At 41.4% G+C, this 24,554-nt stretch overlaps 3 protein-coding genes and 1 pseudogene across 3 annotated transcripts in view; 2 read left to right on the top strand and 2 right to left on the bottom strand.

The window, feature by feature from the left end:
* Nucleotides 1-24,554, top strand: part of Xkrx (XK related X-linked) — a 75,259-nt gene that overhangs the window by 8,872 nt on the left and 41,833 nt on the right. The window lies entirely within an intron of this gene.
* Trmt2b (tRNA methyltransferase 2B) overlaps nt 1-24,554 on the top strand; it is an 82,601-nt gene that overhangs the window by 47,027 nt on the left and 11,020 nt on the right. The window lies entirely within an intron of this gene.
* Nucleotides 3,826-17,240, bottom strand: Arl13a (ARF like GTPase 13A). The gene is made up of 8 exons (XM_078034111.1): nt 17,182-17,240; nt 16,740-16,810; nt 10,414-10,663; nt 9,487-9,592; nt 8,591-8,778; nt 7,655-7,781; nt 7,387-7,567; nt 3,826-3,884 (listed from the first exon to the last, which is right to left on the bottom strand). Exons 1-8 carry the CDS (start codon nt 17,238-17,240, stop codon nt 3,826-3,828), a joined length of 1,041 nt encoding a protein of 346 aa, XP_077890237.1.
* Nucleotides 23,180-24,148, bottom strand: LOC144371669 (growth arrest-specific protein 7 pseudogene; annotated as a pseudogene).

Raw genomic sequence — 24,554 nt, 5'->3', positions numbered from 1 at the left:
ACTTTAATCAGTCTATTGGGGGTAGGGAATAGTTCCTTTTTCCAGAATAAGCAAGCACATTCAAAAACATAGCAGCCTGACTTTAAAAGATGTCTAGATATAAGGCACTTTTTTTTTGTTACTGAGAATTAAACCCAGGGGTGCTGAGCTAAATCCCCAGGCCTTTTAAAATTTATTTTAATTATTATTATTTTTGTACTGGTACTTGGGATTGAACCCAGGGGCATTTAACCACTGAGCCACATTCCCAGCCTTTTTTCTTTTTTTTTTTTTTTAAGGCTGGCCTCACTCTTGTGATCCTCTTGTCTTACTTAGCCTACCAACCCACTAAAATTACATGTGTGTGCCACTGTGCCTGCCCAAATATATTAAACTCCCATCTTGGTGTTGTTTGGTTGGCTGTGGTCATGGAAGGAATTTCTCATTGTAGTGCCAATCCTAAACTGGCAACTGTGTTCTGGTAGGTTCCCTGAGCCTAATAAGGGAGGGGGAAAGGACCAATCCAAAGCACTAGCCCCCTAGGCATTCAGTTCTTCTTTACTCCCTGAATCAAATCATCTGTGGAGTTAACTCCTAAACTAGCTAAAAGGTTGTAATCTAATGTGATCAGCAAGACAATTTTCTTGGGGGGAAAAGAAGTACTATTAAAAACATTGCAGGAGTGGTATGGAATCTAAAATAGCTATGTGCTCTTTATTCTCTTAAGTTCTTGAGAAGTGTAGTTTTATAGGTATGCTTTACATAGTTGTAATCAGCATATATACCTGTCTTATTCTTCTGTTTTCTGCTGTTTTAGCATCAGAGGTCTATTTTAGTTGCTGGAAGTGGCCAACTAGTTTGAATGTGGGACCACATGGGATTCTTGAGTCATCAGCATACAGCATAGTCTGAGTGCTTTGTTAACATTACTCTGCCCACCACCCCACAGCAAGAGCCTTGCAGGCCCCTTTGACCTGAGCTGGGTACTTCCTGGGCACAGGAAGAAGTACAAAGACCTCTGACTCCCCTTACCCTGAGCTGATATTATCCATGTGCCCATGGTAGAAAATATCTGCAGCTCTCTTCCTTGTCTGGGACAACAATGCCACTTTTATCTTCCACAGAGCTTGAAGTGAGTGAATAGGCAAGGGGAGTGGGGAGGAAGGATGCTTACAGCTGAAGGAATAAGGTGCAGAGCAGGGATGCCATAGTTCTTCTAGATGCATCTGTGAAAATGAAGTGGGATGAGGGGATGATTGATTTCAAGTTCTGGAAAGTTGGTTAGCAGCTCTCATTCTCTACCTGCCTTCCTGTTAGAAATACAAGTTTTATGAGCCCAATAAGGGGCTTGTAAGTTTGAGTAACAAAATAGGGAGTCCAGGTTTGATCCCTAACCTAGCCATGGCCAGTGACACCTTGTGGTTAAGAACACCAGTTGACAGGATTCTCCTGAGAGGATTGATGTTTTATATTTGGTGCATTCAAAAATTGTCTCGCTAGTAGCAACTGCCTTGCAGATGAATGCTTCAGAGAGGTTGCTGGGAGGGAAGAATCACATCCAAAGCACAGGTGGTATGGTTCAAGCACCCAAAGTTCTGGGGTATTTATAGCTAGGTTAGCTATAGCTGGTTTCCATGCTCCAACCCTAAATAATCAGTTTCTTTTTATTTTCATTTTTGTGATGCTGGGATTTGAACCCAGGGCCTTGTGCATGCCAGGTCACTATTCTTTCTTAACTTCTTTTGTGTGCTAACTATATGATCCATGCTCTGCAGTTTGTAGAATGCTTAGCAGCCCTGCCAACAGGGTATTACTGGTAGATAGAATCAATACGTGAATGAATGGGGATCGGAGTTCAGGAGTTGAAAACCACTCAGACAGAAGGAGCCCTGTACCGATTCACAATTAATTTTCTAGTAAGAAAGCCCAGGTCTGTTGTTTTTATTGTTATTGTTTTTGATACGGGGAGATTGAACCCAGGGTGCTTAACCACTAAGCCCCATCCCCAGCCCTCTTTTTGTGTTTTGAGACAGGGTCTCACTAAGTTGCTTAGGGCTTTTCCAAGTTGCTGAAGTTGGTCTTGAACTTGTAATCTTCCTGCCTCAGGCTCCTGAGTCTGGAATTACAGGTTCAAGCCAGTGTGCCCAGCCCAGGTCTGTTTTTAAAGACAATTTGCACAAGTACTTGGACCTATGTGGGGCTTATTGAAACCAGATAGGTCAGGGCCATGTGCTCCTCTGACAGGAGCTAGGCCCTAAAATCCTGGAAGAAGACATTGACAACTGAAGAAGAGAAAACCCCAAGGCAACCATCTTTTCCTTTTAAGAAAATTTGCCCTCCTGGCTCAAGAAACTATCCTTATCTTGGTCCCTAGGCTGCTGCAGATACACAGATTTGTAAAACATCTTGGGCAGTTAAGATTCTCAAAGAGGGGAAAATGGAAGGTGGTGGTTATAATTACCCTATATTTTCTCTTCTTTGTTTTTTAATTATATTCACAAAATAAAATATAAGAAATCCCTCTTTGGGTTGTTCTCTACAGAAAAGGGGATACATTTTGAAATAAAACTTTATGTTACTGGCCTTGAACCTAGGACCTTGCACATACTAGTCAAGCATTCTATCACTAAGCCACAACCCCAGTGGGCTGCCCCCCACCCCCTTTTTAAAATTCTGATACAGGGTCTCAATAAGTTGCTGAGGCTGGTCTCCAACTTGTGATCCTCCTGCCTCATTCTCCCCAGTAGCTGGAATCACAGACATTTGATACCATGTCTGTACAATACCATGGTTCTTAAGAAAATTGGATCATCCACATTTCTCCTTAGGCCATGTGTGCTTCTGAGGCAGGCATACTTTCTCAGTCAACAAAGGAGGGGAAGTGGGCAAGAAAAGGGGATGGGTGTATTCCCTATGAATATGGGCAGTGTAGAGAATTTAGGTTGAAGACCTCTAACAAAACTGAATTTCATCATATTGGTGCACTTCCCTTTATGCGATATATGTATGCCTAGGTATCAACCAAAATTTCCTACACATAATCTATAGTCTTAAAAAGTTACTTAAAGAATAATCTCTATACAACCAGTACATGTTGATTCAAAATAAGAAAACTTTTTGAATGAATCTGAATTTTGTTGCTATAGGCTATTAATGTACTTTCCAAATCCCAGGCAGAAATATTGGCAATTCCTTTAGAGGCCTGTTTTAAAGTTTAAAGGGGAGAGTGTGGGGATATAGCTCAGATGGTAGAGTGATTGCTTCACACGCTCAAGGCCTTGGGTTCAATCCCCAGCACCCCCACCCCCCCCAAAAAAAGTTTAAAGGAGACAATTCATATAAAAATGTCTAGATAGCCTCTGGCATATCTTAGTAACTTGGTAAATATTATCTACCAACACTATCATTTAGTGGAAGATCTTGGTCAGATCATTAGAAAGCTGTTTTTACTTTTAAAAGTAATTTAAAAGCTTTAATCCAGGCATGTGGTTTTGTTTTTGTTTTGGCAGTGCTGGAGATGGAACCCAGGACTTTGCACATGCCATACCATTGAGCTACATCTCCAGCCCCAGAATTATTCTTTAGTAGAAGTGTTTGCTTCCCTTGGTGAGAATGTTTATCAGCAGAATTCTCCAGTGACATTTATCAGGAAAACTAGAGAAAGTAGGTAGGTAGGCTTCTCAGCCTAAGACTCAGGGTACCTAGCATGGATATAGTATTTTGGGACAGGATGGGGGGATTTTTGAATAGCTTTGCCAGTGACCAACTATCATTTTGGGCATGTCACTTAACCTGTGTATACCCTAAGCTTTTCTTCTGTATAACAACAGGATTGAACTAGAGATTCTAAAATCTTCCTCTCAGCTCCATGACTAATAAGCTGAGCACAAAGCCAATCAGAGACCCTTGGAGATAAGAGCAAATGATGCAGCCTTAAACAGTGTCAGATCTTCCAAGTGAGGTTGGAAGATGGATCTTTCTGTGTCAGATTTCTGTCCCTCAAACAATTATGGATTAGTTCGTTTTTATTGCTTTGTAAAATGGTATAGAGTAGAGCTAAGACTGTGTTATAGAGTCAGACCTTGGTTTGAAAATCAATTCTGGTGCCTCCTAGTGGGTGCCATGGGTAATTATCTAAACTTTCTTAACATCAGTTTCTACCTCTGTAAGGTAATAATTATGTAACTTCATCTGCTTATGAGGATGAAAGACAATAATATATGTAAAGCACTTAGCCCTGGAAAAATGGAAATGCTCAATCAACCATGTCTGCTATTGCTGCTCTTATTGGTATTAACATAATTTTTATGATATGGGCATAGATATACTTCAGCATTTTTTCTTGGTTATAGCTTTCTTTTTCCCCCCAGTACTGGGGATCAAACCCAGAGCTCAAACACATGCTAGGCAGAGTTCTCTACTCCAGAGCTACATTCCCCAGCTCTATAGATTTCTCTCTTTGAAGGGAGGTTAAGAAAGGCATAAGTAAATCTTTCTGATCTAAAGTCAGACAAGTCTGGATTCAATTCCTCGCTCTACTTTTTACAGTTTCCTCATCTGTAAAATGCAGTCAAGTGTAATGCATACCTCCAAAGATAATCAATAAGATAATCAATGTGAAGAGCTTAGCACTTAGTGCTTTAAGTACCTCTGACGGGGGTTAGGCCCTAAAAGTCCTGGAAGAAGACCACCTTCTGTCCCAGCCTCACACTTTCTCCTATTCTCTCCCCTCTGTTCTTCATTTAAGATGTACTAACACAGGAACCAAGGGCTTTTCCCAGATATCCACACTTAGTGTAGTGTGTATTCACACTTAGTGTAGTGTGACTGACATCGAGAAGGTATTCAATAAATGGTGGCTATGGTACTCATAATGAAAGTAATGATAGAAATAATAGTAAAACTACTACCACCACCACCACCCTTGGGATACAGGGTTGAATTTATTTAGTTGGTAAGAGAGGCATTAGTTGCCGTCCCTGAAGAGACAGCAAAGAAATGTTGGGCTTATCAGATAGTGGCTAGCACTTGAAAACCAAGTTGTTTTCTTGGAGGTGTGACTTAAAATGATTCAGTAGAGCATAATTCTCAACAAAAAGATTCTATTTATTTTGCCATCCCCTTGACGTGCAAGAACCTTAAAGGAAAAAATGTGATTCTAAAGTAACCCTGTACTTCTGACAATCTATTTCAGTTAGTCACCCACGACATCTTGCCTGAAGCTTCAGTAGGAGCATCTGGGTATGAAAGATGTAAAGTCTCTGTTCTTCTTTGCCAAGTTGGTGTTCCTTCTCAAATGGACACCCCCTAACTTCTTGAGCCTCTTAGTGGGTGTAGGATTAATTTGCTGAGTATAATACAGACGTACAGGTATAATGGTGGTTCTCAAGGATGTGATGTTAGAGTAGGTGGACTTGTGCATGGTGGACTGATATTATCAAATAGAAGTTTAAAAAAACCTGAGTGTCCCTGCTGGTTCTGGTGATGAATCCGTTTGGTGAGGGAAGTATATTGAGATGTTTCTTTGGATTTCCCTCTGTTTTTCTCTTTTTTAATAGTCCTTTAAAAGCCTAATAAAAGAAAAGGTCAGTCACTGCAAGTAAAGCCAAGTGTCAGATTTTCTTTCCTTCCCTGAACACTTAAGGGTAGGAGGATGCAAGCCAGTTTCCGGGGATGGGGGGTAGGGGTATACACTGCAACCCATGAGGTGCCCAGCCTCATGCTTTCTCCTACTCTCTCCCCTCTGCCCTTCATTTAAAGAGTACTAATACAGGAACCAAGGGTTTTTCCACAGGAATTTTTTTATAACATCTCCCAGGTATCCATTTTCTTTTTTGCAGTAGGTTCTGAGGTTATAAAAATGAAAAGGGATTTCAATATTGGCCAAAGATTTAGGGATTGTTGCTGATAATCTAGAAATATATTCCTTCTCTTTTTTTAGATTCCTTCTACTTTTTAAAATATTTATTTCTTTTACTTATACACCTTTGTTTTTAATTATTTACTTTTACTTGGTCCTGAGAATTGAGCCCAGGGCCTCGGAGGCACTAGGTGAGTGCTCTACTGCTGAGCCACGACCCCAGCCCTAGATTCCTTCTACTTAATTCTCATCCTTTCCCCTTTATCCGTGTCTTTGCCTTATTGGCTCTGGCTAAGTCCAGGTCCCTGGACTTCTGGGTATCCTGAAGGGCTAGATTCCTTTCAGAACTGAGGTGACATTGTAAGATTGACAGTTGACAGTTTTGAAGACTGGTCCCAAGGAAAAATAAGGAGTGGCCATTAATAACAGTGAGCCTTTAAGCCCTTACAGCTTTTTTTTTCAAATGTCTTTATTGTATTGGGAGGGATTATATCTGCTTATAAAAAAGAACATTTTGAATAAAATGCAAATCCAAAGACTTGTTAATGTCACCCAGTACCTTATCCCTAGAGAAAAATCTGCTCATTTTTGGTGTTACCTACCTCTCTCTGTCTCTATCTGTCTGTCTGTCTCTCTCTCTCTCTCTCTCTCTCTACACACACACACACACACACACACACACACACACACACACACACGTCACACTATGTATTCTAATCTATTCAATATTCTATTCAATATAAATAATGCTATTTTCCCAAAATGTCAGGTTGTGGAAAACTTTCCATGTCACATTTTTAATAGCATTTCATTATGTGGAGGTATCCTAATTTATTTAGCAATTTCCCATTGTTGGACACGTAGTTTATTTCCAACCTTTAGCTGTTGTACACAATGCTGTGATTTAACATCCTTGAGCATACTTACTTTTTGGTGGGGGGTACTTACGTAATTATCTTTGGATGTAGCTGAAGAAATGAGACTATTGGGATCAAAGGGCTTCTACATTTTTTTTTGTGGGAGGTACTGGGGATTGAACTTGGGGGCACTCGACCACTGAGCCACATCCCCAGGTCTGTTTTGTATTTTATTTAGAGACGGGGTCTCACTGAGTTGTTTAATGCCTTGCTAAATTGCTGAAGCTGGCTTTGAACTCGAGATCCTCCTGCCTTAGTTTCCAGAACTCCTGGGGTTATAGGTGTGTGCCATGGCACCAGGCTAGGCTTCCACATTTTTAAAATTCCTTGATATATATATTGAGGGAAGATGGGAAATGGTCAAACTATCCTCCATAAAGATTTTACCAATTATATTTCCACCACTGAGAGTCAACCTTTAAGATATCCCTATGGCCATCCAAAGATCATATATCAAATAATACTAGGGTATCATACTGGGCTTTTAAGTGGTGATCCCTAAGCATTTTCCCTATACTTAGTCTAGTCATCAACCATGGTGTGAGAAAAGGATTTCAGCCTCAGGAGTAATATTGTTGAAATTGTGAGGGAAAGGGAAGCCCTTTTCTTTAGTCACTGGTTCAATATTACCTTCAAAAAGATCATCACCAACATATGGAGCTGGAGTCTGTAAGTTATTGCTTCGGTTGTAGTGAGGCTCAGTAATGTTCTGTGCTCCATTTCCCCCAGAACATTCACCTTCCTCCATGGGTTCATCTAAAGCAAATGTCACTGATATATTCTTTTTAGGCCTTAATCTTAGGCCATCTTTCTGTACAGCAAGAACATGGGGGGAAAAGTCAGTTGGTGCTCAAAGAATTCAAGAATTGTCCCTGGGTAGTAACAAAGAGCCATTTACCTGTAGAATTGGTTTTAGAGGCCTAGCTTCCATGGAGCGTTGTCCAAAATGCTGTCTTTTCTCAAAATGCTGTCTTTTCTCGAAATTCTGTCTTTTTTCTTTGGACATTACTATTCTGGTAGAGAAGCTGAGGAAATTTGAAAGAACAAAGCAGTAGTAGAAACAGACACACAAACATCTAATGTAGCTATTACCCCATTTCTCCCATATGCCTTTGGTCAATGAAAGTGACAACAGAGCAAGAGGACATTTAGGCCTTTTATTCCTGAAAATTTTGATCACCACCTGTTTTATTTTTGTTTTCTCTTTTCAATATCTCTGTGCTATCTTCTTACTCCTTATTAGGAGGATCAGATAACTGAAAGCAGAAATGTGGAATAGCTCCATGACATACATTCATTGAATAATACCACTAGACTCCTTAACTGATGCTAATGTTCCTTTTCTCCTCCACATGGCAAGCCAGAGAACAGAACAAGCCCTATTTTGGAAAAGCTGTAATGGGGATATATGGACTTTACCTTTATGCAACTTTTCCCTCTGGCATGACCATTGAAGTTGTGCCAGGGGTGGTGTGTACCTGACTTCTTGGAGTGTTGGTGGGCATTGCCCTAGCCCCACTTGGCCCATGTGATTTTTTTTTTTAAAGAGAGAGGAGAGAGAGAATTTTTTTTTTAAATATTTATTTTTTAGTTCTCGGCGGACACAACATCTTTGTTGGTATGTGGTGCTGAGGATCGAACCCGGGCCGCACGCATGCCAGGCGAGCGCGCTACCGCTTGAGCCACATCCCCAGCCCTGCCCATGTGATCTTGAGAGACTTGCTTAGTACCTTCCCATAACCTATCTCTCAGAACTACTTGCTCAGGTTGAAGATTGACTCCTGCTTCTATCAGTAAATCTAGTGGAATAAATCTAATGGAGGCAGTTCATTACCTATCTGATGAGCATCTTTCTCCAGAGCCTCTGGTACTCTTGGAGGTTGGAAAGCTCAAAGTGGGTGGTTGTTGGCTAATATACAGCTCTTCATATTTATCTCCAATGGCAGCTAGTAGCCAGCGCAGCCCTTCAATTATGGGATGATGGTTCCTCCTTTGGAGGTTTTTGATGGCTGAACATGGCTCCTGTGACAAAAAAGAAGAGAAGGTCTGAGACTTGGAGCCTGGGACCCTTGGGGCCAACAAACCAATCACTCATCTAAATAGCAGAGGTACATATAAGCTATGCTGTGTCTGGAGAGACTCTAGACTCCCTATGAGACACTCAGCATTCACATCTGAAAAAGTAAATGGAAGGCACAAAAACTGAAGTCCTTTAACAAAGTGGATGGGGGATCTTGGATGTGTGACTTGGAGCAAGTCACTTCTGATCTCTTTTTAAGCCTTAGCATTTTTTTGATTTGTTTTTTGGTACTAGGGATTGAACCCAGGGCACTTAACCACTGAGCCACATCCCCAGCCTTTTTTCTATATTTTTATTTAGTGACAGGGTCTCACTGAGTTGCTTAGGGCCTCACTAAGTTGCCAAGGTTAACTGTGAATTCTTGATCTTCCTGTCTCAACCTCCCGAGCCGCTGGGAACACAGGTGTGTGCCACCACGCCTGGCAGCCTTAGTTTTCTTATCTATAAAATGGGGATATTAAAACTTTCAACTGTTTTGAAGGTAAAATGCAATATTTGTTACCACTATCAAATTAGAAATCATCACTGTAGATGTTGCCTGTCAGGGAGTGGCTTTGCCCCAAATCCAACATATGGGGCTAATTATGAAATGGCCTAGACTTTATCAGACAGGTTATAGAGGAAGAGTGAAGGAAGAGGTTAACACTCACCACTCTGCACTTGGACTTATTCTCATTCACTAGCCTTTCCAGAAGTAGGTATTCGATAATATCACAAGGCAAGAGGGCATCCTTTTTGTCTTGTTTGTTAGCCAGGCTAGAATAGAACATATAGAGGGAGGAAAGAAGAGAGAAAGAGTGAACCAAAATAGAGGCAAACAGTAAGAGGAGAACTAATCTTGTATAACTATTACATATCCAGGAATTGGGTTGAAAGACATCTAATGAGACAGAAAATTTTCTAGCCAGCTCTCAGTGGAGGAAATAATGGTACAAATAATTTGAGTCCAAAGTAATCCACAGGGCTCATTTCTCATTTCTCCTACTTCATGCCATCAAACTTTTAACTACAGTTGCTAACTGGGATATGAATGGACTTAGCATTTTTACATCTTCATTTAAACTCTATTCATGTTCTAGTTGGGCTTGCTAATGAGGAATGAAAAAGGAGTTGTTAGGGGTGAAGATTGACTGGTCACCTAAATTATCACCCTGAAATAAGTGCCAGTTATATAACTCTTGAGCAAGTTGATAGGGGAGCTAGTTCTTAGTGGTTGTTTTCTTGTACCATGAGGTTTCAGGATCAGAGAATGAAACCAGAAAATATGAGAAGCAAAGTTGGAAAGAGTTGAGGAAGAGTCCAGGTTTGGAGGTGGGTGATCCAGATATCCCTTCTATTTTTCTTTGATGAATATCTTCAGAATTATCTTTGCACAAACCAATAATGTATTCCATGTGGCAGTGTGTAGTAGAATGTGGCTCTTGAAAACAGAGGACTGGGCCACTCCACCTCACTGAGCCTAAGTGAAGATGAGATCTAGCAAGGTGTGACAAAGGGACTGCCCAGCCTTTTATCTCTAGACTTCTCTTAAGGTAAAAATTGGGAAAGAGAAATAGTGCATAAAAGCAGAATCTTACAGTAAGATGGGTTTCCCTGCCACTCTTTTGTCAGACATTAGACGTGTTAAGATGTTCTTTGCTTCCTGCATACGTTCTACATCACTGGAATCCACGACAAAAACAAGCCCTTGTGCTTGAGCATAGTAGTTTGGCCATTTTTCTTGGCCCTTCAGATCTCCATTTAGGTCATACATGGCCACTTCATACTCATCTAGCAGGAGTGTAGTCAGTTCTGATTTCACATCATTGTTTATCCTGCTGGGAAGTACTGGATACAGGGGCAGAGGGGAGAAGCAACCACAAATCAGGGAAATATTAGGTCAAACAATTTGTTGAATTTTGACTAGATCCTACTCTGAAAAATGTTACTGAAAAATCCTGTCACCCTGCTCATTCTGGTGGATGTATCTTTTCAAACCATCACTTTGCCTGTGCCACCCCTTCCTGGCTTAGTAACCTGCAGTGAATAACCCTTTGCTCCCAGGATAGAATGCAGACATCTTTAGCTTCTAACCTGCCAGGCCTGTCTCCTGCACTCTAACAAAGTTGATGGTCACAATGTCTCTGGCTCCCATCCAGTCTGTTCCTCCCTCTGCTCCTTTGCTTACACTTTCCCCACTTGACACACATGCCATGCTCTCTCTTTCCTTGGCCTTCACAGGATGCTATTCTCTCAGCTTAGAATACTCTTCTACTACTATATGTTTGGATAAAGCCTATTTTTTTAAAAAAATCAATTAGATCTTGTTTGTTATAGAAAAATTTGCTTTACACCACCATCCCCAGTATGGATAATGTGCCTTTCATCACATATATCACAGTATTATTAATTTTATGGTTTACTTATCAACTAAACTACAACAGGAAAGGGAGCCCTTTTAATTTTGTTCGCTATTAGATTCATGATGCTCAGCATGACGGCTGGCACACAGGTACTCACTAAATATTTGTTGAAAGAATTTGATGAATGAATGAACCAACAGGAGGCCCTTCTCTCTGCCCCCTTTCTTTAGGCCCAACTTAAGAGCCTTCTCTGGTCTGCTCACCTCTCAACTCTCTCAACACATTGTCTGGACTGGTCCTTCATCTATTTCTGTGCTTGCCTATTACCTGTTAAACCGTGGGTTACACCGTATGTATTCGCTTAAGTGTTTATGGTGGCAGTTTCTATGGATGAAGGTATGAAGCTTTGTCTCACATATCTCTTCCAAGAAACCATGACAGACTTGGGCACATTTCCCTCTTTAAAAGCCATGTCCAGATCATAAAATCTCATACAGAAGTCCATACTTCATTCAGCATCCATAGAAATTCAGTTCAAAACAACAGCCCTAGCCAGGTGTGGTGGCTCACGCCTGCAATCCCAGCTGCTTAGGAGGCTGAGATAGGAGATCTTGAGTTCAAAGCCAGGCACAGCAATTTATCGAGGCCCTAGGCAACTCAGTGAAATCCTGCCTCTAAATAAAATACAAAATAGGCATGGGGATGTGACTCAGTGGTTGAGTGCCCCTGAGTTCAATCCCCGGTACCAAAACAAAAAACAACCCAAACAGCCTTTATATGAATTTCAGTCTGCTGAACTGTTAGTTCTGGCCTAGCTCTCTGCTCATGTTAGTAGCAAAATGCTTTTATTGATTCTTGACACCCACACCTGGGAGTACTAAGACCAGAATCAATAACTTCTTATAGCCTCAGATCTGCCTGTGACATTCTCCACAGGATTGCCAAAATGAGTCATTAAGCTGAGTAGTTAGTAATATGCTTTTAGATCTTTAGAAATATATGATTCCACACTTTTATGAGTATATATGTTTATATGTATATTATTACATTTTAATCTGATTTTATAAAACCTGTTTTATAAGTCAATGATCTTTTTCATTATAGCTCTCAGATAACAATTTTCAGTCACAACTTTGATATGACATTTGGTATGTGTGTATTAGACTACTTAATAAGTGAATAGGTTAAAAACTCAGAAGGTAATTTTAAAATCTTGATTCCTGTACCTTGATGAGCTTTATGCTATTTTTTCCATGTCAGAATTTTAAAAAAAGTTTTTCCTATTTTTTTCCTTCTACTTGAAATCTTGCTAATTCCTTCAGTAACAATCTATTGTTGATGAACCCTAGATGCCATAAGTTCCCTTACAATTTACATTTCTCTTATTTCCTCTATTAATTCATAAACACCCCCAAGGAAAAGTATTGGCTCTCATTCCTGACAGTGTTTCATAAAGCATGGTTGGGGGATTGTCTACTTCAGAGTTGCATGGGCATGATTGTTAGCTCCTAAACTGGGCCAAATGATTCAGAATCTCTAGGTTTGGGATCCAATCATTTGTATGTGTAACAAATTCCTTATAATTAACAAAATCCCCAGGTGATTCTTCTGCACATAAGAGCAGAAAAACCACTGCTCTAGAGAGACATGAAACTCATGCCTGATGTATCTCAGTATCATCTGGAGAAAGTTATTAAGTTACGGATTTCATAACCTGCCCCAGACCAAAGTGTCTGGGCCTGCAGGTGCTTAGTCAGAGGTTTGAAGGCTTCCTAGGTGATTCTGGTCATAGGCTCTTAGTATTCATTGTTCATGATTACCTCTGAAGCTTTTTGCTTTACTACTGAACTATATCCCCAACACTTCTGTTTTTTAATTTTGAGACAGAGTCTCACTTGGTTGCAAGGCTGGTCTCAAACTTGCAAACCTCCTGCCTTAGCCTCCCAAGTCACTGGGATTATACACATGCACAACCACATCAGGCTACCTGTGGAAACCTGTGAAGATAGGCTTCATTCTCTGATAGTTTGATTTCATAGATCTGGGGTGGTGCTTAAACATCATGGGTTTCTGTGAGTTTTTTTTTTTTTTTTAATAATGCTTCTAGGTAATTAAAACACATAGCCAATTTTGAGAGGCACTGGTCCATATGTCCTTATTTAGGGCACCTTTTTGTGCTCATGCTCGAGTTTCTTACCCCATATGACCATGTCAGAAAAAAACAGTTACAGTGAATGGTGTCATCAATAATCATATCTTGCCAGGGTCGGTAGGTGGCACACACTTGTCATCCCAGTGGCTCTGGAGGCTGAAGCCAGAGGATTATGAGTTCAAAGCCAGCCTCAGCAACTTAGCGAGGACTTGTCTCTAAATAAAAATATATAAAAGAACTGGGGATGTGGCTCAGTGGTTAAGCACCCTTGGGTTCAATCCCAGGTACCCGCCCCCCCCAAAGTGTACCACAATATTTTATAGCTGATGTCTCTAAATGTTCACACAAATTACTACTTGTAGACTGGAATTTCCTTCTAGGCAATTGTCTGTTCTTGGCAATCATCTTAAAAACATTTGCAGGAGTAGGGGAGGTGACCTACTCAATTTGGGGTACAGAATAACCTACTACATTGACTCTGGTGGTCCTGTGTGAACAGAGTAACATGAGATATGCCTCAGAATGTGATATCAGTGCTCATTAAAAACTCTTCTGAGAATGAAGTCACCACTATAAACCAATACATTTGTGAATTAGTCCCAAGTCATTCACTGAGCACAAGGCAAGTTATGCAGTAACAATAAATAGACTTCAGGCATTTTTCTCAGGAATTATAGCAGAAAACAGACACTATTCTCATAGACAAATTACATAGGGCTACTTTCAGATGAGTACTTCCCAAAAGCTGGCTGACCATCAGTAACACCTGGAGAGTTCTTAAAATAGATTCCCAGGTCCCACCCAAACTGAATGGGAATCTAGACATGAAGCTGAGTTGGAGCTCTAGAAAATTAACCTCAGTTATATCAGTAATATGGTGGTCTATCCTGGCTCCTTGACTTTCCTGCTGCTGCTGATTTTCTTATAATGTTTGCCTATGAGAATTAAGAAGCAAGGAATCAAGTTTGCTGCCTTTACTGAGCAGGGAGGCAGGGAACCATTGGCTAAAATGTGGTGCTTGGAGCTGCTGTTGGGGCAGGGGAAGAAGATATAAGATGGGGGACTGGGGCTGTGGCTCAGTGAAAGCACACTTGCCCAGCATGTGTGAGGCACTGGGTTCGATTCTCAATACCACATTAAAGTAAAGGTCTATCAACAAATAAAAAAATATTAAAAAAGATAAGATGGTAAATGTAGTCTTGAATGGGGGAACACATTAATTCCACAAATATGTATTGAGTACCCTCCTGAAGATACTTCACTTTAGTGAAGGCACTAAAGATAGAGAAGACGAGATCCATTATGTCTCCTCAAGGGGATCACAGTCTAGGGTATGGACTTGGAGTTGAACAGGGTATTCTTACAAATGCATGCTATAGGGATGCTTAGGATAAAGTGGGAGTGAGGAACTGGGGATTAGAGGAGGCTTTCCTGTGTTCAAGCTTCCACTGTGACTTGAGGTGTTTGATTAAGCAGATAGATAATGGAGGGAATGAAATTCTAAGTAGTGGGCAGCAGGTTCAGAAAATGCAGTCCTGTGACTTAGAGTGCTGTGGTGACAGAGGATGGCAAAGCATCTGTATTGATTTTATCAGAGGACATACGTGGGGAGAATGGAAAATGAAGCTGAAGGAGGAGTTGGGGACCAAACCATGAAAGGCTTTGTGTACTGCTAAGGAATGTAAGTTTTGTTTTGAAGACAACGGGGAGGCATTGAGCAGTTTTGTGCAGGAAAGCATGATCAGAGTTTTGTATAATTCCTCATGTTAACTGGGGGTGGGGAGGCCGGAGATAGGAAGATCATCCAGAAAGCTGCTGCTATAGTTTAGGGGCTTCAAATTGGCCAGTGGCAGAAGAGTCAGCTTAGGGCTGCCAGTTTAGATAAAATTCAGCCATGTCATCATACCCCTTCATTTATTCAGTGAACATTGAGGATGTCCTAAACCAGACACAGTACTGGCCTCTTTAAGTGATTGACTAGCAGTTAGCTGGGTCTTCACAACTAGTATAGTAGCTTCCTGAAATTCTGTGTAAGTGCTTCTTGAAATGTCAAGGTATTAAACTAGAGATATGGTATTAAACTTGCACATCTCCAAACTGACAGTTCTGAAGCTCCAACTTTCTATATTAGTTGTCACCAAGGGTTTCATGTTATTAAACTTCTTTATCATCCACACTTGTCTCTTATCTAGACCAAATTCCACTTTAATTGAGTTCTGGAACTAGACACCATTTCAAACATGCCCTCCTTCATAATTGACTGCAATGCTTTACATAGTTTGAATTCATTTATATAGACAATATGAGAAGACTTTCAATTAGGTCATCTTACAAAGGGAATGCATGACAGATATTATATAAACAGGCTGAAATACAGAGATTCCTTGGAAAACTGGGTATGGAACCACCATTTGCCCCAGCTATCCCTCTCCTCGGACTATACCCAAAGGACTTAAAAACAGCATACTATAGGGACACAGCCACATCAATGTTTATAGCAGCACAATTCACAATTGCTAAACTGTGGAGCCAAACTAGATGTCCTTCAGTGGATGAATAGATAAAAATATGTGGCATATACACACAATGGAATTTTACTCAGCATTAAAAAAGAACAAAATCATGGCATTTGCAGGTAAATGGATGGCGTTGGAGAAGATAATGCTAAGTGAAGTCAGCCAATCCCCCCCCCCAAAAAAAAAACAAATGCCGAATGTTTTCTCTGATATAAGGAGGTTGACTCATAGTGGGATTGGGAGGGAGAGTATGGGAGGAATAGGTGAATTCTAGATAGGGAAAGAGGGGTGGGAGTGAAAGGGAGGGGGCAGGGGATTAGTAAGGATGGTGGAATGTGATGGACATTATTATACAAAGTACATGTATGAAGACTTTAATTGGGTGTCAACATTATATACAAACAGATACAAAAATTGTGGTATATATGTGTATTAAGAAATAAAAAAAATAGTGTTATCTTGATTAGGTAGAGGGAAGTGAAAGGAGGGGAAGGAAGGGTATGTGGGGATAAGAAAGATAGTAGAATGAAGCAGACATTATTACTTTATGTATGTATGACTGTATGACCGATGTGATTCTATAATATGTATACTCAGAAAAATGAGAACTTATATCCCATCTATGTATGATATATCAAAGTATATAAGTGCATTCTACTGTCATGTATAACTAATTAAAACATAAAAAGTTAAAAAACAGGCTGGTAACACTGAAGGGTGTGTGTGTGTGTGTGTGTGTGTGTGTGTGTGTGTGTGTGTGTGTGTGTGTTTTGGGAGGTGTTTATCCTTCAAAAGAGGGAAATTAAGGTCTAGGAAATAAGACTAGGATGGAATGACTATTTCACTGGACTCTGGAAGACCTACACCAGTATCTAATGCTCTTAGTTTCTCACATCTTTGAAAGGCCTCCACAAGAACAGTTTTGCCTGAGTTTTCCAAGCCAATGATAATGACAGTCGCATTCCTGGAAATAGAAAAGAGAAATTAGCCAAACCCATAAAACATTGTTAATTGTTCAGCGAAAGATACTAGAATTCTAGTCTTCCTTAGTGTTTGAGGATATGTAGTAGTCCCAATGCATGTAACATAAAAAGCCCAGCTAAAGTGGTAGAAGGTGCTATGTGAGCCCCTCCCCAAAGCCTCCAAGGATGCTCTTCTTTCTTAATTAAATTACCTTGTAGAAACAGCCTTCCTCCCTCAGCCCTATTCCCCATCATGCAGCTACTACTCAGTCATTTCCCAAATATATCACAATGATTTGTCCCTTGAGGGATTGTGGGCAAATACATGGGAGGAGGTGGTAGAATGGGTTTAGAAAAATAATTGTAACATTACCTTCGTTTCTCTTCAGTTGGTTTTAGCCGGGACCAGCAAGAGGTCAGTAGCCGGAACATGATTCAACTTGGTTCTTGAATATTAAGAGAAGAAAGTATATGAGAACTCAGGCCCATTATTAACACTTGAACCTAAATCAACTTACAACTACACAGGTGCTGGTAAACAGAAATCCTGGGACTGTTATAATTTTATTACTTTATTCTGTCCAACTTTGTCTATAAATGTCATAGAGAAACAGGTTATCCTCAACTCCAGTGACAGCTCTTGTGCTGATATATATCTTCCAACAAAATGAAGTGGCTTTTTTTGGGTGGAGGACAGCACCAGGGATTAAACTCGGGCATTTGACCACTGAGCCACCTTCCCAGCCCTATTTTGTATTTTATTTAGAGACAGGGTCTCACTGAGTTGCTTAGGGCCTCCCTTTATTTATTTATTTATTTGTAGTTGGACACAATTCCTTTGTTTGTTTATTTTTATGTGTGCTGAGGATCAAACCCAGCACCTCACCCATGCCAGGCATGCACTGTACCACTGAGCCACAACCCTGGCAGTGCCTCACTTTTGCAGACGCTGGCTTTGAACTAGCGATCCTCCTGGCTCAGCCTCCTGAGCTGCTGGGAATTAAACTACAGGCATGTGCCACCATGCCCAGCTAGTGGCTTGTTATTAAAGCAACCCACATAGACACAGGTGGTGTGGTCTATCCCTTCAACTAGTTTGTCCCTATTTGTTAGTAATATATTTATTCTACCTTGGGAAGGGAGTAGGACTATATCTTGGAGAGAAATCAGGTTAGATTTAAAGAAGGCCCTGTTGGGAAATCTGTTCTCAGTAACAACTCTCCATTTTTATTTTATTTATTTTTTTATTTTGAGATAGGGGTCTCACTAAGTTGCTGAGGCTGGCCTTGTATTTGTGACCCTCCTGTCTCAGTCTCCTGAGTCATATTTTTATTTAATTTTGAGACAGGGTCTCAATAAGTTGACCAGGCTGGCCTCGAATTTGGAATCCTTCTGCTTCCGTACTCCCTCACCTCCCAATAACTAGGTTTACAGGTATGTACCACTGCATCTGGCTCCTTGTAGTTTTGGTTTACATTTCCCTAGTAGTTAATTATATTGGAGTTCAGAATTGGAGGAAGGCCTGGTTGGCTTAGGAAAATACTTCAGTTGATACTTAGATGGGATTTTGCTATCTGATGAGCGTTTGTGTGCCAGCTTATTAATGGATAACTTGGCAGGGTTTTGCAGAGTCATCTAGTCATCCTCTTTTGGAGGATTGCCATTCCCAAATAGTCACATTTCATAGCATTTCTTAGAGCACAGCTCTCTCTGTAGGAAATCATTCAGCTTCCATAAACACTCCTGGAGTATGGCTCTGGCTTATGCCATACAAAAGGGAAACCTTATATATGGCTAGTGATCAAAACCGGCCTTATTCCAGTTTTGCTGATGAAGCTGATAAGACCTGAAGCTTGAAACACCAGAGTCTAATTGTCTGGGTTCCATGATAGCTATCTCCCCTTAAGATAAGCAAGGTCCAGTAACAGCTTCATGTCTATTCTGATCATTGGCAGAGCATCCGGGCTTGAACCCTGGCTCTGTGTATTTGTCAGTGCCACTAAGAAGAATCAAATAGGCATCACAGAAGTTCTTCCTTTAGAACAGAGAGTAAGTAGTATAACCAAGTGGGAAAACAATTGAACTAGTGATAAATGATCCTATCTTTTATTTCTAGTGCCTCTCCTGTGTATCACCTACATTGAAACTACTGTTTTCAGATTTCTCATCTGTAAAAGGAGATTGACATTATAGTTTGCTTACCTTGAGGTGGTTAATTACTTCTGTAATGAGTAGTTGCTCCTTTTTGGATGAGAAACATAAGGTATATAGAGTAATGAAAAGGTTCATTGAGCTTTCTAGCCTTCTTGACAGAGTAACAGCCCACTTGTCCACTTCTAAAGGGTAGGCAATGTCCTAATAATGGCTGTCGAGGTTCTGGTATATCTATGGCAACCACTACCTGGTTCTTAGCAACCATGCTCATATCTTCTTAACTTGTGTGACTATAGATAATTAATAATAACTTTATTCATTTTACAAATACTTATGTGGAAGTTACTGTGTGACATCATTCATTTCAGTACTTTATGCATATTATGTCATTTAATCCTTATGACCACAAAAAAAGTTGGGACTGACATTCTTTTTTTCGGGGGGGGGGCAGGACTGGGGATTGAGACTAGGGCCTCACACATGCTAGACAGGCATGCTACTAATAAGTGACATCCCCAGCCTTTTTTAAAAACTTTTTTAAAATTTTGAGACAGGGTCACTCTAAATTGCCCGGGCTGGCCTTGAATGATCCTCTTGCTTTAGACTCCCAAGCAGCAGGGGTTATAGGAGTGCTGGGGTTACAGGTGTGTACTACCACACCTGGTCTGTCATTCTTACATTTAAGAGAAAAGGTTAAGTAGCTTGCCAACAGCTAGAAAATTGTGAAGCCAAAATCAAAACCTAGGCAGTCGGGCTTCAGAGTCTGTGTACTAGGTAAAAGGTCTGACAGGCTGTGTGAGTGAGAAGCCCTGAGGTACCAGAGAAACTGCCTATGATTTGGGCCTCTCTATCTCTTCTGTCTAAACTATATCATTACTTATTCATTTTTAGTGAACTTAAAAAACTTTACTTTTTAGAATGCTTACAGAAAAATTAAAAATATAGTACAAAGGATTCTCATATGCTATTTAGACTTTTGAAGGAAAAGTTAACATTGAGGAAGATGAATGAGGAGTCGTGACTGAGACCAGTCCAAAATTGATTTGTCCTCACACAAGGTAAAATGTTAGTAATAACTAGGATCATTTACTTCTTACTGACTAGCATTATATTGGATAGCATGAGTATCAGTGAATAGCAGGCTTAGGATAAAATTGGACCTAACCAGATGGATATTTATTGTAGTAGTTAATATCATTGATTATCTTTTTTTTAGCTTTTTTTAGTTGTAGTTGGTACAATATCTTTATTTATTTTTATGTGGTGCTGAGGATGGAACCCAGTGCCTCACAGGTACAAGGTAAGTGCTCTGCCACTGAGCTACAGCCCCAGCCCCTCATTGATTATCTTTACAATTAGTGGAGATAAAATTAGTAAGAATAACCATAATTGTTTACTGTTAAATGTCATCAGGAATAAATTCTACTTTTGAAGCAGTTAAATATTAGAGGAGGATAAATATGTGTCAGCAGTTCTCTATATAGGTCCAGTTTTGTCCTAGGGCATTGGTTGTGGGATCTTCTACTGATTTGACCCTGGTATAACACTTCGCTTCCAAACCAGCCTGAGTTGCCCATTAGAGTTCTTTCATGACCCTTTGAAAATAAAGCTATTTTTCTTTTGAATTTTTTCTCAGATTCCTTTATTACTACCTCATAATTCCACCAACCTAGTGGCACTGCCTCTCACAGTACCTATATGTCTCTGATTTACTGGCCATTTAGTTTTTTGTTGACCAATTCTGCTAGGAATTTTTTTTTATTGTTGGTCATTCAAAACATTACATAGTTCTTAATATATCATATTTCACAGTTTGATTCAAGTGGGTTATGAACTCCCAATTTTACCCCGTATACAGATTGCTGTATCACATCAGTTACACTTCCATTGATTTACATATTGCCATTCTAGTGACTGATGTATTCTGCTGTCTATCCTATTCTCCACTATCCCCCCTCCCCTCCCCTCCCCTCCCCTCCCCTTTTCTCTCTCTACCCCCTCTACTGTAAATCATTTCTTCCACTTGTATTATCTTGTTTTACCCCTCCTTTCCTCTTATATGTCATTTTGTATAACCCTAAGGATCACCTTCCATTTCCATGCGATTTCCCTTCTCACTCCCTTTCCCTCCCACCTCTCATCCCTGTTTAATGTTAATCTTCTTCTCAAGCTCTTCATCCCTTCCCTGTCCTTGGTTACTCCCCTTATATCAAAGGAGTCATTTGGCATTTGTTTTTTAAAGATTGGCTAGCTTCACTTAGCATAATCTGCTCTAATGCCATCCATTTCCCTCCAAATTCTATGATTTTGTCATTTTTAATGCAGAGTAATACTCCATTGTGTATAAATGCCACATTTTTTATCCATTCATCTATTGAAGGTCTGCTAAGAATTTTTGACAGTTAATTTCTTTCTTTTATATATATATATATTGGGGATTAAACTCAGGGATGCTAAACCACTGGGCTACAACCCCAGCCCTTTTTTTTTTTTCTGGTTTGCTTTAGTATATTGAACATCTTTCTAAAATAAACTATGAGAAAGCCATTTTAATTCAATGGAAGAGATGCTGAAAGATTCAAGATTAATATCCATTATTAGCACTGTAAAATGGAGGGAAAGATTCTGCCCCCAAGGGAGATGGAAGGGTCAAGCCGAAAGCCATCAATGGGAAAGATGAAGAAAGATGGGCTCTCAGAGCACGGGTTTCTGGCTAGAAGCTGTTCCTTGCTCATGGTATCAATTTTTTCTCCCAGCCCCCTCAGGCTGATTCTCTAGGCTAAGATGGTGGAGATGGTGTTTGCTGTAGTTGAGAGAGGAAGTGATGGGCTGAACCCAGGGGTAGGGCTGAAAAGCTTCCCAAGTCACGCTTGGCTCAGGCTTCTCCAGGGAAGATGGACAGAGGGAAGAGAGGTGCTGGTACCAAGGAAGGGCTTGGCACAGGACTCTGGAAAGTTCAGAGGAGCTGGAGGCCCAGGTGGCAGGACACACTTAGATAGCAAGGAGAGAGTCTGCAATGCTCATACAAGGGACAGCAGTCCAAACCCCCTCATGCATAAGCAAAATGGAAGCTGACAAAGACTTGCCCTAACCTGTCTCCCATGTGGGACTGACCTCGCCCTATTAAGCCCTTGGTGGGCAGCCTGAGAGAGCGGGGGTCAGGGTAGCCCAGAGTTGGATAGGATACCATGGGAGACAGACCCCATGTGGTTTCTGGCTCATCTCCATCTCTCAAAGCTTTTGGACATGCACATAGTTGGAGGAGGTCTCCCTGGCGGAGAACTTTGGAAAGCTCCCTCTAGTGAGACTGGGCAGGGGTGGCAGGGTGGGGGTGGGGACTGCCTTGAAAAAACAGCTGAGGAATGGAGGGATGGGGATTTCCAGAGACTTCAGAGATGATGCCTGGTCTGATAGGAACCGTGATTCAATGCTCTGACTTGGGGCTAATTTGCCGAATGAGGTAGTTCCATCCTGAACTCCCTGGGCAGGGTTGGTCAGGGAAGACAGAAAACAGGCCTTCCCAAGACCCACAGGGATGAAAAGTGGCCAAGAAAAGCCAGATTTGGGCTCCCAGAACACAATGAGAAAGAGAGAGGGCCGTAAAGGATTTTAGGTGCAGGCTGAGCTGACGGTGCCTTCTATCCAAGATTCTGATCCTGACATTGGCTTGGAGGTAGAGACAGCCCTTCCCTGATCTTCCAAAACCCCGGGAGATAAAGGGACCAGGTGAAGGATGGGCTTTGGGGCATCCAAGGGTACAAGTATATGACGGCCACCCCTATGGAACTCAGCAGGGACCACAAAGTTCCAGCCTCAGTTTGTTCTCAGAGCAACAAGCACGGCATGGGGTTTGGGGGGGTTTCAGTCTTGGAGTCAAGGACGGGGTTGCAGGTCTGTCTTCTTGGCCTGGGAATATTTGGGATTCCCCAGCTGAGCCATCCAGATTACCCTTCTGGAATTGCTAGCTCTCTCCTCTCTCCTCAGTGGACAGGAGAGTGGGTGGGAGGGCAGCTTCACCCAGCGGGAGCCACCACCCCCTCTCCATGGGACCCCCAGCCCCTCTCCTGGGGCAGGACCCCCAGGGCTGCACAGGCGTGTCTAGATCTCCATGTCCATGGGGCGAATGTTGCCCATTTTGTGCTCTCTGACCCACAGCTCTCTGTCTTTGGCCGGGTCCACTTTTCTTTTTTTTTTTTTTTTTCCTCCGGGTCCACTTTTCAAAGCAGTTGGTCCACAGGCTCCACTGTGCTTTGGTTGAACATGTCTGTCTCATGCTGCAGCTGTGTGTACTGACACAGATGTTGCCGGATCATCTCCACCCTCTCTACCTCCAGCCGCTCCAGCTCCAAAGTGGTGGTCACCATCTCTTCAAACCACTTGGACTGGGCCTGGTTGTAGAGGTCCACACAGCACATGAGGTCATCACCAGCCTATGTGGACTTTCTCCGTGCCTTCTTGATGTCCTCCTCTGTCTTGTTGCTCAGCTTGATCTCCAGCTGCTGAGTCTTCATCTTCAGGTCTCTCTGCCGCTCTGTGAGGGCTTTCCGGGGCTTCTCCACCGACGCGTAGTGGCTGGCGAGCTGCTTGCGGAGGTCAGCGATATGGTGGTCACACTTTTTCATGTCTTTCTTGAAGTTCTCACGAAAGTTCATTAGGGGCTTCTCTACCTCGCTGTGAAGCTTGGGGGAGAACTTGAGATGAACCTCTGCTTCTTCTGCCGGACTCTTCTTCACCTGGGCCCAGGCTTCTCCCAAGGAGCCTTCTTCTTGTGCAGCCAAGGAGTTCTGAGAGAGCTTAGCCAAATTCTTTGCATATTCTTCTTCAATCTTTATCCTCTCTAAGACGAATTCAGACATTTCTTTCTGCATTTGTTTGCCTTTCAGTTGCTTTTGGAGCAGCAGTTCGAACCCAGCCACCGTGCCATTGCCTTGGGGATCCTTCTTATCAGCCCAGAAGTAGTCACAGTAGCTCCACTCGGTTGGCTTTAGCAGTTGCTGTTCAGGCATGGTGTCTGGGTGAGGGAATGTCACACAATTTATCATCTTCTCTGTGGGGTCAACTTTATTTTCAAGATTATATATTTTGTCTTCATTGCCTGAGGTTCTATCTTCCAAATGGTCTTGTCTGTGGGTGATACTTTCCATTGAACTTTTAAGTTGGTTTAGTGATTCCTTCCCTTCAATGATTTCTTCTTTATTTCTTTTCAGGACCTCTAATAGATCTTTACAGAAGTGATCTTTCATCTCCTGGAGCGATTCTGTTATTTTACTGCAAAACTCCTGTGCCTGCTCTCTTATATAATTCTTTAAGTTGTAGAACAGTTTTACTAAATACATCCTCAACTCCTTCTCTGATATTTCTTCCATGGATTCTCTTATGGGAGCAGCTTGGTTTGTTTGGAGCACTTTATTCCCTTGTTTTTTTTTTCATTTTGTTTGTTTGTTTTCCAATCTAGCCGTGTGTTCTGAGGCAGGATAGTTTCTACTCTGTAGATTTGAAGTGTCCCTGAATGTTTCCAGAAACTCACAGATCCAGGATCCAGTTTCTGCAGGCTCTGCCACACTACAGGACCCAGGAGGCTCACTGACCAAG

This window comes from Ictidomys tridecemlineatus, chromosome X (assembly GCF_052094955.1).
Source record: "Ictidomys tridecemlineatus isolate mIctTri1 chromosome X, mIctTri1.hap1, whole genome shotgun sequence".
NCBI lineage: Eukaryota > Metazoa > Chordata > Mammalia > Rodentia > Sciuridae > Ictidomys > Ictidomys tridecemlineatus.
This window is presented reverse-complemented; position numbering and strand designations above follow the sequence as displayed.

Excerpts from the sequence above, each read along its gene's own strand:
- Arl13a (XM_078034111.1), bottom strand. The coding sequence starts at position 17,240 with ATGTTCCGGCTACTGACCTCTTGCTGGTCCCGGCTAAAACCAACTGAA. Across the intron at positions 10,664-16,739 it reads TGTGGAGGCCTTTCAAAGAT|TACTTCCCAGCAGGATAAAC; the intron begins GTGAGAAACTAA and ends CCCTGTATCCAG. Across the intron at positions 3,885-7,386 it reads TGGTGATGATCTTTTTGAAG|GGTCTCTGATTGGCTTTGTG; the intron begins GTAATATTGAAC and ends CTTATCTCCAAG.